Source organism: Oncorhynchus mykiss, chromosome 2, assembly GCF_013265735.2.
Source record: "Oncorhynchus mykiss isolate Arlee chromosome 2, USDA_OmykA_1.1, whole genome shotgun sequence".
Taxonomy (NCBI): Eukaryota; Metazoa; Chordata; class Actinopteri; order Salmoniformes; family Salmonidae; genus Oncorhynchus; species Oncorhynchus mykiss.
The window spans coordinates 21,792,787-21,812,755 of NC_048566.1; the positions used below are offsets into that span (position 1 = coordinate 21,792,787).

The window sequence follows — 19,969 nt, forward strand, 5'->3', positions numbered from 1 at the left end:
CCTGAGTTACATTTTTAATTTGCTCGTTTTTTTTTTTAAAGAAGGGAACAAGTGATGTACAGAAGGTGGTTGTTGCCTGCCAGGCTCTTTGTCCTGGTGATGAGTCGGCTACAATATTAAAAGTCCAGGAAAGATGGCACACTTCTGTGGTTTTCTTGTGCATGTTTTCTTTTAAGTGGAATAAGTGAGACATCGGTTGAGATGACATGAATTGCATAACATTAGTCCATTTCAACACAAATCATTGAAATAGCGTCAAATTCCTTGGTTGAAGACCATTTTATCCTGGTACGTCTTCAGTGGGGGACGACTATAAGCATTCGAAAATTCGCTCTGGCTATCTCCCATTTCAGAGCGCAGAATAACTGATTAATTTACGAACGCTCAACACCGGTTGAATAGGGCTGGTGTCAGCAAACGGCAAAAAAGCTTAATTCAATTGTTGCCAGCAGCACAGTTATAGTCACCAACGCTCTGGATAACATGAAAAACGCATAACCAGCACTGCTAGAGCAAGTAAAATGGCCAGAGTGCGGTGTTATCTATTTATCCAGTTAATTTTTATCCAGTTAATTTGGGGTCAGAAGGCTCGGATCAACCCTACTCCTCGGCCAGAGCCTCCAGCACGCGCTCCGACAGCGAAAAGCTCTGAATTTACTAAAGGGCAATATGACAGTTAAATAATATACAAATATTCTGAATTTAGATACGCCCTCCAGAGTGCAACACGAACGCACCCTATAATGGACACTGCTGGCCTGCAGTGCAAACCGATAGGTTATTTAATTTCAGAATTGGTTACAATTAGGTTAAGGGTCAGATTTAGAATATATTGGCTCATTGTTTTCAGGTCAGTAGGTACCCACACTTTTCTTCGAGTGTCTCTTTTAAAATCCTCATCAATCAGCAGACAATCTTTCTACATGATTACCTGATTGGTCAATCTACACCCACGCCGAGGAAGTGCAAACAGAGTTCTTCCGGTCACTGTGTTTGGTTTGAATCGAAGAAGGTAAGTGAAGTTGTTTTGCCCGTGAATGTTTTGTGTAGATAACAAATGTTTACTCACGTCGTTGATATCTTTATAACAAAGTCGAACGTTAGGTGGGTGACCGTTGTCAATTGTAGCTAAATAAGCTAAGTAGGAAGCTGCGTAATTTGGTTTATCCAAGTTTCACCAAAACCACGCCACGTGATGTGTTTTTGTAGCTAACTCGCCGTTTCCAACAAAAAATTCCATCTTCTAGCTAGATTCTAGACAGCTTTAACCGTAACTTCAATTAAACGCCGTTTGAAATAGCTGCCTGTCTCTCTTTAATAACTGAGCAACGGCACACATGTCAGCAAATATACGCCTGTTTCAAATAAACGCCAGGTCTAAATGAGTTGTTTACACTAGGTAAACAATTCAAGTTAAACACTTTAATGTTTTGATTTGTTGAGTTTAAATTATTCAGTGATGACTTACTGGCGTTTTTATCGTCAGTAAAAACGGTCGTAATAACTACAGAACATTTTAATCGGCATTATATGGCAAAATAAACCTTAGTGTGTAAGTGATAAGACGTTAGTTCAGAAAATTCTGGAACTGAACGCTGGAATTAAACAATTAACTATGCAAAGCTGTGTGTATTAAGAAAATACACTGAACATGCAACCATTTCGAAGATTTGACTGAGTTATAAGGAAATCGGTCAATTGAAATAAATTAATTGGGCTCTAATCGACTTTTGCTTGACTGGGAATACAGATCTTTGTCTGGTCAGATACATACAAAAAAGGTGTATCAGAGCCAGTGCGACACACCACCTTCGTATAGTTGATCAGGCTGTTGATTGTGGCCTGTGGAATGTTGTCCCACTCGTCTTCAATGGCTGTGTGACATTGCTGGATATTGGCTGGAACTGGAACACACTGTCATATACAACGATCCAGATCATCCCAAAACAGGCTCATTGGGTGACATGTCTGGTGAGTATTCAGGATATGGAAGAACTGGGACATTTTCAGCTTCTAGGAATTGTGTACAGATCCTTATGTCATGGGGCGGTGCAGAAATATGAGGTGAATGTGGTGTATGAATGGCACTACAACGTGCCCCAGGATCTTGTCATGGTATCTCTCTGCATTCAAATTGCCAAAGATAAAATGAAGTTGTGATTGTCTGTAGCTTATGTCTGCCCATGCCATAACCCCACCGCCACCATGGGGCACGTTGACATCGGCAAACCGCTCACCCACACACCGTACAGGCTGTCTGCCTGCCATCTGCCCGGTACAGTTGAAACCAATATCACACTCCCTCAACTTGAGACACCTGTGGCATTGTTGTATGACAAAACTGCACCTTTTAGTGGCCTTTTATTGTCCCCAGCACAAGGTGCACCTGTGTAATGATCATGTGTATGGTCCCATGTGTCTGTTGGTTGAGCAGGTTGCTTTCAACACCAGGGTTGTGGGCTCAATTCCCACAGGGGACCAGTACGGAGGGAAAAAAACGGAAATGTATGCACTCATGACTAAGTCGCTCTGGATAAGAGTGTCTGCTAAATGTAATCAAACATTTGTGCAATTTCTTTTTGGGAAATGAGTATTTTGTACACATGGAAAATGTGATCTTTTATTTTAGCTCATGAAACATAGGACCAACACTTTTTTGCCTTTATATTTTTGTTCAATGTAGATGCCTTGCTCAAATAGAATCCTGTCTCTAATGGCCTATTATGTAGTGATTTAATAAAATAAATGCCTGTGCCATTGTGTGTAATCATCATTGCCTAGCGGCCTAAGTCTGCAGTGTTTGTGTGTGTATAGGCTGTTTTGGTCCTGGATACTCTTTTCATGGCACTTCGATACAGTGATTTTCATAGCAGGTAAGGAGATTTTTCCTAACCTTAACCACAGTCTCCTAACCTGCTACGAAAAAGTCACACAAATGTCGGAGTGCCATGAAAAGAGTTTCCCTTGCGTTTCCTGACCTAGTCTAGCTCATCTTTGTTCATGAGCATCAGCCTGAAACTGCTTCTCTTTTCACTCAGAATGTCAGTAAGGAGGATATTAGAGGCACTTTAGTCAACAAGATGAAGATCAAACAACGTTCAAAAACTACGCCACTGCACAAAAAAACCATGGGGACTAAACGCCATGGAAACCTGGGTATAACACAAACAGAACATGACCCACAGTCAGGTGATGACTCCACCGGCAGAGATGAACCAGATTGTACCCAAGCACTCTCAAAGAGCACCAGTTCAAATCATCATTCAGATTCTAGTACACTCCACAAGGATCCTGTGGTAGTGCTAACCAGGTTGGCTGAGGTAAGTAGGATTAGTGTTTTCTAATGTGCCTAGTATTATGGCAAGATTGTTAATGCATACTTGTAGTTTCTGTATCTTTCTAATCCATAAGGTGGTGGTTAAGACACTTCTGAGAGACATTAAAGTGTGTTTGGTGAAGGAGGTGACGGATGTCAGGAAGGATGAAGACAACCATGGAGGCAGGACATACTGTTTAACATACTCCAGTCTACTCCCAACAGTGCAGTTTAAATGGGTGATGGTTACTGGAACATTCATATTAATATTGGCAAGGACTATTGAATGAGAAATTACATTTGCCATTTTTTTTCTCCCCTCTTATCATACCCATCTCTTCTCACTCTATCCCTCACTCTATCCCTCACTCTCAGGTTCTCCTCAGTTCTTTCCCTGTCCACACTGCACCATCTCCTTTACTGACTGTTACTTCCTGGAGAACCACATCAAGACCAAACACCAGAAGCAGTACCTGGCCATGTTGAGAAGCCAAGTCTCAAAGAGTAAAAGAGTGTACGGCCCCACACACAGCTGTGCCCACTGTAGCTGCATGTTCCATACACCACGACAGCTAGACATCCACACCCGCCAGGCCCACCCCTCTGCCCGTCCCCAGAAACCTGCCCCTCCCCGGAGAACTGGCCGTCCCCACAGGGTACAGGAGAAATTCCACACCTGCCCACAGTGCTCCCGCAGATTCAAGTACCTGGGCAGCCTGCTGAAGCACTGCAAGAGTTTGCACAAAATGGCTGTTGTTCTCACCAATGGACACATCAGTTGCGCAGACTGTGAGAAGAGCTTTGAGAATTGCTGGGGCCTGGGGCCTCACCGGTGTCACGAACCAGAGGGCAATAAACCGAAGGACGCTAAACAGATGGTCATTAAGGAAGTCGGCTTCCAATGCTTAGATTGTGGCAAGATCCTCACTACTCCTACGAGCCTGAACAATCACATGCGCATCCACACTGGAGAAAAGCCTTTTGTCTGCAAAGAGTGTGGCAAGCGCTTCTCAGGTACAGGCGCTTACCATTATCACTTGTTAATACACAATGGGGTCATTCCATTCAAATGTCAGGACTGTGGGAAGGCTTTCAAGCAGAAGTACCTCCTCAGGAAGCACATGACTGTTCACTCTGGTGAGAGGAAGTACTCCTGCTCCCAATGCGACAGGCAGTTTGCATACAGGGAGAGTCTGAAGCTTCACCTGCGCACACACTCCGGGGCGAGACCTTTCAAATGTACTGTCTGTGGTAAAGACTTTGCTGACAAAGGTTATCTGAAGATGCATCTGAAGATCCACAACAACCAGAAAAACTACCATTGTGGGGTTTGTGGGCAGAAATTCATAAGGATTGGGGTGCTGAACGTACACCTGCGCTCACACACCGGTGAGAGGCCTTACCATTGCACAGTGTGTGACAAGCAGTTTGCCCGACTCGACCACCTGAAGAACCACCAGCGCACTCACACAGGTGAGAAACCATACACCTGTACCGAGTGCGGTAAAAGCTTCACTCAGTCTGGAGATCTAACCAAACACAAGCGCCTCCACACTGGGGAGAGGCCATTTGAATGTTCTGAATGCCACAAACGCTTTATCTGCTCTGCTTCTCTGACCCTGCACATGAGGACCCACACTCACCGTGACGTAAAGCCATACTCCTGCCAAGAGTGTGGGAAGAGCTTTTATGAACAGAGTCATGTGAACGGCCACATGAAAATCCACAAGGGGAAACGTTATTCCTGCCCCCACTGCTTTCTCAGCTTTGCTCGCAAGTCCAACCTCTCCAAACACCTGCTTAGACGTCATAAACCTAAATGATAATGATGTATATTAACATAACACCTTTTATGAAACTGTTACTCTTATGAATTAAATGGAGGGGAGTCTGATCTCTTTTGTCAGTGATCGATGTGTGACATCAAATTCTAACTAAATTTTGCCCCATGTTTATGATAATGCTGCAATGTTCTAACAATCCTCCAGTTGGGTCACAGTGAGCTCCATGTATTGGGACAGTGACACGTTTTGTTTCTCCTGCAGCACTTTGGATTTGAAATTATACAACGACTGAGGTTAAAGTTCAGACTCCGCTTTAATTTGAGGGTATTTTCATCCATATCGGGTGAACCGCTTAGAAAGAACAGGATTTTTTTGTACATATTCCCCCCCATTTTTAAGGGAATGGTTTGGTCCCATATTCCCAGCATGCAATGCTTACGTTAAGCTTGACTGGATGCGTTTGCTGTTTGTTTTGGTTGTGTGTCAGAGTATTTTGTGCTCAATAGAAATTCATGGTAAATAATGTATTGTCACTTTTATTATAAATTAGAATAGTGTATGTTTTCTTCTATTTTAGTGGCTACCATGATTACGGATAAAACTGAATGAATTGTGATTAATGAGTGAAAGTTAGAAGCATAAATATCATACCCCCTCAAAATGCTAACCTCCCCTGTTATTGTAATGGTAAGATGTTAGCATGTCTTGGGCATGATACTTGTGCGTCTGTACTCTAGCTTTCTCACTTATTATTCACGACTATCCGTAATCATTGTAGCATCCAACAAGTTTGTAGAGTAACAACCTTGTTGTAATCAATATGTGCTAGGACAATGGGACCAAATACTACACTTTTGACTACTTTTACCACACGGAATTTGTACCAATTCTTTCAGTCCCCCCCCCCCCCCCCCCCCCCCCCCCCCCCCCCCTTTTCAAAAAGTGTAATTTCTAAACTGTTCATATGGATAAAAATACAAATTAAAGCTGACTGTCTACACTTTAACCTAATAATCATTGTATCATTTCAAAGTCTGGAGGTACAGAGCCAAAAGAACAAAACATAATTCACTGCCCCAATACTTTTGGAGCTCTTTTGTTAATATTATTGCTCTTTTGTTTTATGGATGTTTAACCAGTTCAATGTAAGCTACATAATCCTTAAAAGTAGTTATCACGAGGGCCATAAATGATAACTAGTAATGTTGCATACTCAAAGGTTTTAAATCTCACTTCCGGTAAAAAAATAGGTATAGATTGTTGAGGTCACTATTGAGGATACTAGCTCAAGTACACACAGTACAAATGATACAATTTTATTTGACAAAATTGTATGAATAGGGCTGTGAAGTGTTTATTCTTTCTAAATATTACTTAAATTATAAAATGACACTGAGATATCATCTTCCATGTGCTTTGTCAGTAGCTGTGATATAGGGTTCAGCCAGACGTTGGACAGTTGGAAGACTGATTGAAATGGTAGAAGGGACATCCCAGCTTCAAGTGGTGTTAGATTTCACATCCTACATTACGCAGGGTCGGAACCGGTACCAGAACCACCCAGGTCCCCCAAACAAGGGACCTTATGTCTAAGAGGTTATAAACACACACAAAAAAATGTTTTATTTGCTCTGTATAAAAATTAAGAATGTATGTACAGAAGATGGTTTCATGAATGATTGACCTGGTGATCAGTAGGTGATAATAAATTCTGAAAGATTATTGTCAGTTTTGTTGTTGCTTTGTACTGTATTTTTGGAAGAAGAGGAAAGAATTTTGTTACGTCACAACCTTGCTCTAAAATGGATAAGTGTGCAGTGTGCCCGCAGATTCCTGTACCTGAATTTTTGGGGACTGGGGCCGGTGTCATGAACCAGAGGGCAATAAACCTAAGGACACTAAGCCTGTGATATGTCTGGAAGTCGGCTTCCATTGCTCCGAGTGGCAAGATCCTCACAACTATGAGCCTGAACACTCACATGCGCATGTCCCACACCGGAGAGAAACCTTACGAATGCAAGGAGTGTGGCAAAATATTCATGAAGGGCAGCAGTTTAGGAAAACACCTGCTCACCCAGTGCTCTCTGCATTGCCTGGCCCTGGTGTGCTGCCAGCGGCGAGGCCTTCGACGGTAAAGGGAACAGAATTGAATAGACCTTTAGAATATAGATTAAGATCGAATAATAGATCCTCGTCCACTGTGTGTGTGTCAGTTTTAGAACACCTATTCAAGGCTTTTTCTTTATTTTTACTTTTTTCTACATTGTAGAGTAATAGTGAAGACAACTGAAATAACACAAGGAATCGTGTAGTAACCAAAAAAGTGTTAAACACATTTTATATTTGAGATTCTTCAAATTGCTTTGATAACAGCTTTGCACACTCTTGCCATTCTCTCAACCAGATTTATGAGATGGTCACCTGGAATGCATTTCAATTAACTGGTGTGCCTTAAAAGTTAATTTGTGGAATTTCTTTCCTTAATGCATTTGAGCCAATCAGTTATGTTGTGACAAGGTATGGGGGGTATACAGAGGAAAGCCCTATTTGGTAAAAGACCAAATCCATATTATGGCAAGAACAGCTCATCATTACTTTAAGACATGAAGGTCAGTCAATAAGGAACATTTCAAGAACTTTGAAAGTTTCAAGTGCAGTCGCAAAAACCATCAAGCGCTATGATGAAACTGGCTCTCATGAGGACCGCCACAGGAAAGGAAGACCCAGAGTTACCTCTGCTGCAGAGGATAAGTTCATTAGAGTTACCAGCCTCAGAACTTGCAGCCCAAATAAATGCTACACAGAGTTCAAGTAGCAGACACATCTCAACATCAACTGTTCAGAGGCGACTGTGTGAATCAGGACTTCATGGTTGAATTGCTGTAACTAAACCACTACTAAAGGACACCAATAATAAGAAGAGACTTGCTTGAGATAAGAAACACGAGCAATGGACGTTAGACCGGTGGAAATTTGTCCTTTGGTCTGCAGTCCAAATTGGAGATTTTTGGTTCCAACCGCTGTGTCTTTGTGAGACGTGGTGTGGGTGAACGGATGATCTCCGCATCTGTATTTCCCACATTAAAGCATGGAGGTGTTATGGTGTGGGGGTGCTTTGCTGGTGACTGTCTTGATTTATTTAGAATTCAAGGCACATTTAACCAGCATGGCTATTTGGGCTTGGTGGGACTATCATTTGTTTTTCAACAGGACAATGACCCAACACAACTCCAGGCTGTATAAGGGCAATTTTACTAAGAAGGATCCCCCGAATCCCCCGACCTCAACCAAATAGAGATGGTTTGGGTTGAGTTGGATCACAGATTGCTTTGGTTTCTACATGATTCCATATGTGTTATTTCATAGTTTTGATGTCTAAACTATTATTCTACAATGTAGAAAATAGTAAAAATGAAAGAAAAACCCTTAAATGAGTATGTGTTCTAAAACGTTTTGCCGGTAGTGTATATATATTGATAAAATATAAGCGCTTTATAGAATATAACTTCATTGTCCATCATTTAGGGTTATATTCTCTACTCCCAATAACTATTTCAAGTTACCTCTTCTCCTCACTTTCCCCTGTGTGTGTGTGCGTGCGTGCATGTGTCAGGTGTGAGTGAGTGAGTGTGTCCCCAGAGAAACAGCAGCTGGTCCTTCCTCCACTGCCCAGAGGAGGATGAGTGTGCCAACGGCCACCACCACTGTAACGTCACCCAGGACTGCCATGACCTGACCCAGGGATACCACTGCACCTGCAAGCAGGGCTACGTTCTCAGCCGGTAGGAAGCCACACATCACAATCATCATTAACGGCAGAAGTAGCAGCACTTGGATACCTCAGCAGCAATACACACACAACCTCATCATCATTACATCATCACAATCGTCAGTACTACCACTCCACCTGTCCTGCAAACACGGCTATATATTCAGTTGGTATACATACATAGTATCCTGAAAAGGTTCTACAGCTGTATCATTGAGAGCATATTGACTGGCTACATCATTGCTTGGTATGGCAATAGCACCGACCTCGATCTTATGGCGCTACAGAGGGTTTTGGGACAGCCCAGTACATCACTGGGGCCAACCTCCCTGCCATCCAGGACATCTATATTAGTAGGTGTGGAAGGAAGGCATCAAGTCTGACACCAACAGGCTCTTCAACAGCTTCTATCCCCAAACAATAAGACTGATAATTAGCTAACAAAATAACTACACAGACTGAGTTTGTCTTGTATATTTATTGACCTTTCATTTCAATATTTGCACTCTCTCTATGCACACTCACAGGGCCCTACACACTCACACACTGTCACTCCAACACACACACACAAACACTCACTCCATCATCTGCTCACTCACACATTATATGCACATACATTTATACTGACTCTACACACCCACTCACATGCAAGCTGCTGCTACTCTGTTTGGAAAGTGACTCACTGTCTGTTTTAGTTCATGTATATGTTCTTTCCATCTTGCTTTGAGTTTATTATTAATCACATGCTCCGAATACAACAGGTGTGATTAATAATAAACTCAAAGCAAGATGGAAAGAACAAAAAATGAACTAAAACAGACAGTGAGTTAATTATGCTGTCTGGGTCCAAAGGGTGGTCTTGTGGTGGTCTAGCGCCCTCTTGTGTTCGTCCCGGGACAGACACACTGCGCTGTTCCCCCTGCAGAACTCCCGAAAGGTTCGGCATATCCCCTTGCCAACCCCAAATACAGGGGCTTACACTTCTCACTGTGTTCACCTTATAGTGAAATGTTTACTTACGAGCTCCAAACCAACAATGCAGTTTAAAAAAATACGGATAAGAATAAGAAATAAAGCAACAAGTAATTAAAGAGATTTATGTGCAAGCTAGACACGCACTGTGTAGGAATCGGTATACCATCTTGGATGTCATTTAACTGCATTTCTCTTGCACTTGTATTTCTTGTTTCTTCTCCCTCTCTGGAATCCTCCACGCAGTGCGCCAAGTGCAAAGACTCCTTCAATGGCACACCAGTAAATGAGCACCAGTGCTACCGGCAGTTCAACGTGGACAATGAGTGTTTTGCGTCAACCCCCTGACAGCGTGGTCATCACCTTCGCCCATGAGGTCCACTCCCTGAAGTCCAGCCGCTTCTACATTGCCCTGCGTGGTGTAGGCACCGAGGAGAGACGGGGCGAGTCCCAGGGCCTGCTCTTCCTCCGCCTGGACCAGGCTCACATCGACCTGTTCATTGTCTTCTCTGTTTTCTTCTCCTGCTTCTTCCTCTCCGTCTGTGTCCTCCTTCGGAAGATCAAGCAGTTCATGGACTTCCGCCGAGAGCAGAGGCATCATATCCAGGAAATGACCAAGATGGCATCCAGGCCCTTCGCCAAGCTCACTGTCTATTTGGAGCCAGAGGAGCCCCAGCTCATCTACCTGCCCTCCACAGAGGGGCATTGTCGTTGGCAAGGCAGGCTGGGGGGCATTGTAGTTGGTTAGAGGGGGTGTGCTGGAGCCGTCTCCTACAAACACGAGTCAGGCGCAGGCCTCACCATCCACCACCACCACCTTACCCTGGGTGGAGGGGGCAACAGTGGGCAACACCTGCCCCTGCATTACCTCAACACCCACCAGTATGTCCCCACCAACACCACGGCCTCGCACCCCCACCACCACCCATCCTCCCACAGTGGCTACCAGCACTTCTGCTGCTCCGACCCCTTCCTGTCCCAGCTCATGGGCTTCTCCTACTCCACCTTCAAGGTGGGGCCCATCACCCTGGAGCCCACGGACGACGGCATGACCGAGGTGGCCACCGTCCTCATCCAGCTGCCGGGGGGCATCCTGGCCCCTAACCGCGCCTGCCTGGGGTCCGCCCTGGTCACACTACGGCAAAACCTCCAGGAGTACTGTGGTCACGGCATTTGAGGGGGCCACCCCGGGGCGGGAGGGGGCGCAAAGTCCTGCTAGGGCATCAGCACCTCACCACCATGGCTATGTAGAGAGGGGGGGGGGGGGGGTGAACATGTGCTTCATACCCCAGAAAGTAGCAATCAAACATTACCATTAAAAACAAGAGATGGAAGGCTTAGTCCGCCAGGATGTGCAACATCGAATTGACAGGATAGGAATAAAGAAAGTGATGCTTGTTTGCCAGATGTTTTTTTTATATCATGGCAGTAATGATGAGTGAAATTAATTATAAGTTCATATGTGGCAGGCTTTTAAGCTACGTGTCTGTTTATTAACTCAAAACCCGAAGTATATATTTGTACATGTTCATTCACAGGACCTGTTACATGGTTCTTTATCGGTTGCTGTTGTATTTGTTTCTCTACTCGTCTGTCTCCAGTTCTTCTGCATTTGTGAACTCGCAGGCCTACACTTAACAATCCTGTTGTGTATCATTTCCTATTGTGAGGCTTATGGGGAACATATTTAGCAAAGCAAAACTTTTGACACATTTGATGTCTGTTTTAAATAGATTTTGTTACAAATGAAGGATTTAACTAGGTTATCAGACTTCTGTCCCTGTAGCCATTTTATGAGTGGATAACATAACACACTTGTTTAGTTTTTTTTATTTCAGTTATTTGATATGAACTGTATGTTAACTTATATGCCTTTTTTTTATTTTGGCTCTCGATTGGATGATTTTATCAGCCAGTGAGAGCTTTGATTAGAACTTAATTATTTTTTGTGATTTGTCTTGTGACAAATGGAACAAGAAAGCAATTACATTATGTGGAACAACAAATTGTATGGAAATGATGTCAGATTATAATGGAGACAAAGGAAAGCGACAAGATATGTGCAACGCTCCATCTTCCTGGTGAAAGATAACATTAATGAAAAAGGTGTTTTATTTTCAAGGAGGGTGTGTTACATTTTTGTTACATGTTTTTTGCACTCTTAAGAAGGACATTTTCTTCGGTTTCTCATGACTCACTCACTACAAGATGAATCCCCCCATTATTTTGGAACAATCTGAATGGTGCTACTGGATACACTACACAAAACAACCATTAGACTACAAAATGATTGGTAATTCAGATAGATTTCTCATTTACATGTATTTAATCAAATATATAACAAAAATAACAGCTTTCTTGTTTAGTAGCATTGCTCCTAATTAAGGAAAATTGAAGCACTATCTTCAGCTACCTTCGAGTAGCATTATAGCACAAGCATTATTAGACTGGTTACATTGTTCTTGTATTTGTTTGTTAGTTTACGTGTTTTTTTTTACCCTTTTTATTTTTTACATTTTTTATTTACTCGTTTTTTTTAAATTAGGGAACAGTGATGTACAGAAGATGGTTGCCTGGCAGACTCTTTGTCCTGGTAATGAGTGTTAGGTGACAATATTAAAAGTCCAGGAAAGATGACACACCTCTGGTTTTCTTGTGCATGTTTCTTGTGCATAGAATAAGAGAGACATCGGTTGAGGTGGACTAATTTTATGCAATTCATGTCATTTCGACACGTCATTTAAATAGCGTCAAATTATTTGTTTGATTTTATTTTAAAATTGTATTTTTTATTAACAAATCAATACATAAAGCACATGAGGGAACACAAGCATACATAGATTACAAACAATAAGCGGCAAATTCTTTGGTTGAAGACCATTTTATCCTGTACGTCATCAGTGGGAGATGACTATAGGCTTATTTTTTTCTTTTTTATAAAGGCGTTCGAAAATTCGCTCTATAACTGATGAATTTACGGACGCTCAACACCGGTTGAATAGGGCCGGTGTCAGCAAACAACGGCAAAAAAAAAGCTTAATTCAGTTGTTGCCAGCAGCACAGTTACAGTCACCAACGCTCTGGATAACATGAAAACCGCATAACCAGCTCTGCTAGGGCAAGTAAAAGGGGTTAAATTTAACAAAAAAATAAACAAATATTCTGAATTTAGATACGCCCTCCAGAGTGCAATACGAACGCACCCTATAATGGACACTGCTAGCCTGCAGTGCAAACCGATAGGTTATTTAATTTCAGAATTGGTTACAATTAGGTTAAGGGTCAGATTTAGAATATATTGGCTCATTGTTTTCAGGTCAGTAGGTACCCACACTTTTCTTCGAGTGTCTCTTTTAAAATCCTCATCAATCAGCAGACAATCTTTCTACATGATTACCTGATTGGTCAATCTACACCCACGCCGAGGAAGTGCAAACAGAGTTCTTCCGGTCACTGTGTTTGGTTTGAATCGAAGAAGGTAAGTGAAGTTGTTTTGCCCGTGAATGTTTTGTGTAGGAAACAAATGTTTACTCACATCGTTGATATCTTTATAACAAAGTCGAACGTTAGGTGGGTGACCGTTGTCAATTGTAGCTAAATAAGCTAAGTAGGAAGCTGCGTAATTTGGTTTATCCAAGTTTCACCAAAACCACGCCACGTGATGTGTTTTTGTAGCTAACTCGCCGTTTTCAACAAAAAATTCCATCTTCTAGCTAGATTCTAGACAGCTTTAACCGTAACTTCAATTAAACGCCGTTTGAAATAGCTGCCCGTCTCTTTAATAACTGAGCAACGGCACACGTCAGCAAATATACGCCTGTTTCAAATAAACGCCAGGTCTAAATGAGTTGTTTACACTAGGTAAACAATTCAAGTTAAACACTTTAATGTTTTGATTTGTTGAGTTTAAATTATTCAGTGATGACTTACTGGCGTTTTTATCGTCAGTAAAAACGGTCGTAATAACTACAGAACATTTTAATCGGCATTATATGGCAAAATAAACCTTAGTGTGTAATTGATAAGACGTTAATTCAGGAAATTAAGAATTGATTAAAATGCTGGAAGTGAACGCTGGAATTAAACAATTAACTATGCAAAGCTGTGTGTATTAAGAAAATGCACTGAACATGCAACCATTTCGAAGATTTGACTGAGTTATAAGGAAATCGGTCAATTGAAATAAATTATTTGGGCTCTAATCGATTTTTTGCTTGACTGGGAATACAGATATTTGTCTGGTCAGATACATACAAAAAAGGTGTATCAGAGCCAGTGCGACACACCACCTTCGTATAGTTGATCAGGCTGTTGATTGTGGCCTGTGGAATGTTGTCCCACTCGTCTTCAATGGCTGTGTGACGTTGCTGGATATTGGCTGGAACTGGAACACACTGTCATATACAACGATCCAGATCATCCCAAAACAGGCTCATTGGGTGACATGTCTGGTGAGTATTCAGGATATGGAAGAACTGGGACATTTTCAGCTTCTAGGAATTGTGTACAGATCCTTATGTCATGGGGCCGTGCAGAAACATGAGGTGAATGTGGTGTATGAATGGCACTACAACGTGCCCCAGGATCTTGTCATGGTATCTCTCTGCATTCAAATTGCCAAAGATAAAATGAAGTTGTGATTGTCTGTAGCTTATGTCTGCCCATGCCATAACCCCACCGCCACCATGGGGCACGTTGACATCGGCAAACCGCTGTCTGCCTGCCATCTGCCCGGTACAGTTGAAACCAATATCACACTCCCTCAACTTGAGACAGCTGTGGCATTGTTGTATGACAAAACTGCACCTTTTAGTGGCCTTTTATTGTCCCCAGCACAAGGTGCACCTGTGTAATGATCATGTGTATGGTCCCATGTGTCTGTTGGTTGAGCAGGTTGCTTTCAACACCAGGGTTGTGGGCTCAATTCCCACAGGGGACCAGTACGGAGAAAAAAAACTGAAATGTATGCACTCATGACTAAGTCGCTCTGGATAAGAGTGTCTTCTAAATGTAATCAAACATTTGTGCAATTTCTTTTTGGGAAATGAGCGTTTTGTACACATGGAAAATGTGATCTTTTATTTTAGCTCATGAAACATAGGACCAACACTTTTTTGCCTTTATATTTTTGTTCAATGTAGATGCCTTGCTCAAATAGAATCCTGTCTCTAATGGCCTATTATGTAGTGATTTAATAAAATAAATGCCTGTGCCATTGTGTGTAATCATCATTGCCTAGCGGCCTAAGTCTGCAGTGTTTCTGTGTGTGTATAGGCTGTTTTGGTCCTGGATACTCTTTTCATGGCACTTCGATACAGTGATTTTCATAGCAGGTAAGGAGATATTTTTCCTAACCTTAACCACAGTCTCCTAACCTGCTACGAAAAAGTCACACAAATGTCGAAGTGCCATGAAAAGAGTTTTCCTTGCGTTTCCTGACCTAGTCTAGCTCATCTTTGTTCATGAGCATCAGCCTGAAACTAATTCTCTTTTCACTCAGAATGTCAGTAAGGAGGATATTAGAGGCACTTTAGTCAACAAGATGAAGATCAAACAACGTTCAAAAACTACGCCACTGCACAAAAAAACCATGGGGACTAAACGCCATGGAAACCTGGGTATAACACAAACAGAACATGACCCACAGTCAGGTGATGACTCCACCGGCAGAGATGAACCAGATTGTACCCAAGCACTCTCAAAGAGCACCAGTTCAAATCCTCATTCAGATTCTAGTACACTCCACAAGGATCCTGTGGTAGTGCTAACCAGGTTGGCTGAGGTAAGTAGGATTAGTGTTTTCTAATGTGCCTAGTATTATGGCAAGATTGTTAATGCATACTTGTAGTTTCTGTATCTTTCTAATCCATAAGGTGGTGGTTAAGACACTTCTGAGAGACATTAAAGTGTGTTTGGTGAAGGAGGTGACGGATGTCAGGAAGGATGAAGACAACCATGGAGGCAGGACATACTGTTTAACATACTCCAGTCTACTCCCAACAGTGCAGTTTAAATGGGTGATGGTTACTGGAACATTCATATTAATATTGGAAAGGACTATTGAATGAGAAATTACATTTGCCATTTTTTTTCTCCCCTCTTATCATACCCATCTCTTCTCCCTCTATCCCTCACTCTCAGGTTCTCCTCAGTTCTTTCCTTGTCCACACTGCACCATCTCCTTTACTGACTGTTACTTCCTGGAGAACCACATCAAGACCAAACACCAGAAGCAGTACCTGGCCATGTTGAGAAGCCAAGTCTCAAAGAGTAAAAGAGTGTACGGCCCCACACACAGCTGTGCCCACTGTAGCTGCATGTTCCATACACCACGACAGCTAGACATCCACACCCGCCAGGCCCACCCCTCTGCCCGTCCCCAGAAACCTGCCCCTCCCCGGAGAACTGGCCGTCCCCACAGGGTACAGGAGAAATTCCACACCTGCCCACAGTGCTCCCGCAGATTCAAGTACCTGGGCAGCCTGCTGAAGCACTGCAAGAGTTTGCACAAAATGGCTGTTGTTCTCACCAATGGACACATCAGTTGCGCAGACTGTGAGAAGAGCTTTGAGAATTGCTGGGGCCTGGGGCCTCACCGGTGTCACGAACCAGAGGGCAATAAACCGAAGGACGCTAAACAGATGGTCATTAAGGAAGTCGGCTTCCAATGCTTAGATTGTGGCAAGATCCTCACTACTCCTACGAGCCTGAACACTCACATGCGCATCCACACTGGAGAAAAGCCTTTTGTCTGCAAGGAGTGTGGCAAGCGCTTCTCAGATACCAGCGCTTACCGTTATCACTTGTTAATACACAATGGGGTCAAGCCATTCAAATGTCAGGACTGTGGGAAGGCTTTCAAGCAGAAGTCGCTCCTCAGGAAGCACATGACTGTTCACTCTGGTGAGAGGAAGTACTCCTGCTCCCAATGCGACAGGAAGTTTGCATACAGGGAGAGTCTGAAGCTTCACCTGCGTACACACTCCGGGGAGAGACCTTTCAAATGTACTGTCTGTGGTAAAGACTTTGCTGACAAAGGTTATCTGAAGACTCATCTGAAGATCCACAGCAACCAGAAAAACTACCATTGTGGGGTTTGTGGGCAGAAATTCATAAGGATTGGGGTGCTGAACATACACCTGCGCTCACACACTGGTGAGAGGCCTTACCATTGCACAGTGTGTGACAAGCAGTTTGCCCGACTCGACCACCTGAAGAACCACCAGCGCACTCACACAGGTGAGAAACCATACACCTGTACCGAGTGCGGTAAAAGCTTCACTCAGTCTGGAGATCTAACCAAACACAAGCGCCTCCACACTGGGGAGAGGCCATTTGAATGTTCTGAATGCCACAAACGCTTTATCTGCTCTGCTTCTCTGACCCTGCACATGAGGACCCACACTCACCGTGACGTAAAGCCATACTCCTGCCAAGAGTGTGGGAAGAGCTTTTATGAACAGAGTCATGTGAACGGCCACATGAAAATCCACAAGGGGAAACGTTATTCCTGCCCCCACTGCTTTCTCAGCTTTGCTCGCAAGTCCAACCTCTCCAAACACCTGCTTAGACGTCATAAACCTAAATGATAATGATGTATATTAACATAACACCTTTTATGAAACTGTTACTCTTATGAATTAAATGGAGGGGAGTCTGATCTCTTTTGTCAGTGATCGATGTGTGACATCAAATTCTAACTAAATTTTGCCCCATGTTTATGATAACGCTGCAATGTTCTAACAATCCTCCAGTTGGGTCACAGTGAGCTCCATGTATTGGGACAGTGACACGTTTTGTTTCTCCTGCAGCACTTTGGATTTGAAATTATACAACGACTGAGGTTAAAGTTCAGACTCCGCTTTAATTTGAGGGTATTTTCATCCATATCGGGTGAACCGCTTAGAAAGAACAGGATTTTTTGTACATATTCCCCCCCATTTTTAAGGGAATGGTTAAATGGTTTGGTCCCATATTCCCAGCATGCAATGCTTACATTAAGCTTGACTGGATGCGTTTGCTGTTTGTTTTGGTTGTGTGTCAGAGTATTTTGTGCTCAATAGAAATTCATGGTAAATAATGTATTGTCACTTTTATTATAAATTAGAATAGTGTATGTTTTCTTCTATTTTAGTGGCTACCATGATTACGGATAAAACTGAATGAATTGTGATTAATGAGTGAAAGTTAGAAGCATAAATATCATACCCCCTCAAAATGCTAACCTCCCCTGTTATTGTAATGGTAAGATGTTAGCATGTCTTGGGCATGATACTTGTGTGTCTGTACTCTAGCTTTCTCACTTATTATTCACGACTATCCGTAATCATTGTAGCATCCAACAAGTTTGTAGAGTAACAACCTTGTTGTAATCCATATGTGCTAGGACAATGGGACCAAATACTACACTTTTGACTACTTTTACCACACAGGGAATTTGTACCAATTCTTTCAGTCCCCCCCTCCCCCCTTTTCAAAAAGTGTAATTTCTAAACTGTTCATATGGATAAAAATACAAATTAAAGCTGACTGTCTACACTTTAACCTAATAATCATTGTATCATTTCAAAGTCTGGAGGTACAGAGCCAAAATAACAAAACATAATTCACTGCCCCAATACTTTTGGAGCTCTTTTGTTAATATTATTGCTCTTTTGTTTTATGGATGTTTAACCAGTTCAATGTAAGCTACATAATCCCTACAAGTAGTTATCATGAGGGCCATAAATGATAACTAGTAATGTTGCATACTCAAAGAAAGGTAATCTCACTTCTGGTCAAAAAATTGAAGTTAAATGGCTGAGGTCAATTTTGAGGGCTCAAGTACGCAGTACAAATATGTTATGGATTTCCTTTTCAACAAAATTGTATGAATAATGCTTGAAATGACTTATGTGCTTTCTAAATATAGCATAAATAAATTATAAAATGACGAGTTCACCTCATAACTGTAAATATCATATTTGTATGTTTAGTGTTAAAGAGCGTGCATATTTTCTACAGGTTTCTCTTGATCAAAGTGTTTGCCCCCATCGCTGTGGAAATTTCACAGCGCTCTAGATTGCCTTCATGAACTCGTTAGGAACTCTCCATGTTAATCTTTTTTGTTTAAAATCTATTAATTGTTTTAGATTATTGGCTATAAATCCATCTCTGAATGTGCTACTGTAATGAAACCACTCTCCTACTGCGCTATGATGTAAGGATTGCAGGCATGTGCTTTGTCAGTAGCTGTGATATAGGGTTCAGCCAGGAGTTGGACAGTTGGAAGAGTGATTGAAATGGTAGAAGGGACATCCCAGCTTCAAGTGGTGTTAGATTTCACATCCTACATTACGCAGGGTCGGAACCGGTACCAGAACCACCCAAACAAGGGACCTTATGTCTAAGAGGTTATAAACACCAGTTTATTTCATTTTTTTAATTTGCTCAGATGGTTTCATGACTGATTGTCCTGATGATCAGTAGGCGATAATAAATTCTGAAAGATCGTCAGTTTTCTTTGCTTTGTGTTTGTAGTATATTCCTTGATTTGGAACAAGAGGATAATTTATGTAAAGGTAACTCTGATACTATTGTTATAAACATGCCATTTAATTAAAGTTAATTACATAGAGACCACATTTGTTTCAGTCCAGAAGCCTGTATTGCTTTTTTGTTGTGATCTTTGATTATTTAACCTTTTAACTAGACAAGTCAGTAAAGAACAAATTCTTATTTTACATTGACGGCCAAACTCTCCCCTAACCCGGACAATGCTGGCCAATTGTACGCCGCCCTATGGGACTCCCGCTCACGGCTGGTTTGATACAGCCTGGTATCGAACCAGGGTCTGTAGTGATGCATCTCTTGCCCTGACATGCAGTGCCTTAGACCACTGCGCTACTCGAACTCTGCACTGGTTGTGATTTTTATTACATTACCAAACATTTATACATGGTTGACAAGCATGTAGTATTCTTTCTCTGTGTGTTTGTATGTATATACAGTGCATTCAGGAAAGTATTTGGACTCATTCACTTTTTCCACATTTACTTTACAGCCTTATAAAATGTCTGAAATAGTTTTTCCTCAATTTAAACACTACCCCATAACCACAAAGTAAAAAAGGTTTTTAGAAATGTTTGC

General features: G+C 42.2%; 3 protein-coding genes across 11 annotated transcripts; all 3 read left to right on the plus strand.

The window, feature by feature from the left end:
- Positions 1-737: 737 nt before the first annotated feature.
- LOC110537766 (gastrula zinc finger protein XlCGF57.1) lies at positions 738-6,828 on the plus strand. Of its 5 annotated transcripts, none has more exons than XM_021624142.2 (4): positions 738-1,012; positions 3,039-3,320; positions 3,412-3,499; positions 3,692-6,828. In XM_021624142.2, exons 2-4 carry the CDS (start codon positions 3,081-3,083, stop codon positions 5,137-5,139), a joined length of 1,776 nt encoding a protein of 591 aa, XP_021479817.2. In that variant the 5' UTR covers positions 738-1,012; positions 3,039-3,080; the 3' UTR covers positions 5,140-6,828. The 5 variants fall into 5 exon arrangements, with proteins under 5 accessions (XP_021479817.2, XP_036798001.1, XP_036798010.1 ...); XM_036942106.1 differs by lacking the exon at positions 738-1,012 and adding an exon at positions 1,038-1,971; XM_036942115.1 differs by lacking the exon at positions 738-1,012 and adding an exon at positions 2,850-2,873.
- A 1,717-nt stretch (positions 6,829-8,545) lies between these two features.
- Positions 8,546-11,075, plus strand: LOC110537864 (multiple epidermal growth factor-like domains protein 8). The gene is made up of 2 exons (XM_021624296.2): positions 8,546-8,882; positions 10,088-11,075. Exon 2 carries the CDS (start codon positions 10,128-10,130, stop codon positions 10,587-10,589), a length of 462 nt encoding a protein of 153 aa, XP_021479971.1. The 5' UTR covers positions 8,546-8,882; positions 10,088-10,127; the 3' UTR covers positions 10,590-11,075.
- Positions 11,076-12,824: 1,749 nt separating this feature from the next.
- Positions 12,825-19,566, plus strand: LOC110537743 (zinc finger protein 501-like). 5 transcript variants are annotated; one of them, XM_036942088.1, is made up of 4 exons: positions 12,825-13,319; positions 15,342-15,623; positions 15,690-15,858; positions 15,983-19,566. In XM_036942088.1, exons 3-4 carry the CDS (start codon positions 15,855-15,857, stop codon positions 17,428-17,430), a joined length of 1,452 nt encoding a protein of 483 aa, XP_036797983.1. In that variant the 5' UTR covers positions 12,825-13,319; positions 15,342-15,623; positions 15,690-15,854; the 3' UTR covers positions 17,431-19,566. The 5 variants fall into 5 exon arrangements, with proteins under 5 accessions (XP_036797983.1, XP_036797974.1, XP_036797956.1 ...); XM_036942079.1 differs by having other exon boundaries at positions 15,715-15,858; XM_036942061.1 differs by having other exon boundaries at positions 12,833-13,319; positions 15,715-15,802.
- The last annotated feature ends 403 nt before the right edge of the window (positions 19,567-19,969 follow it).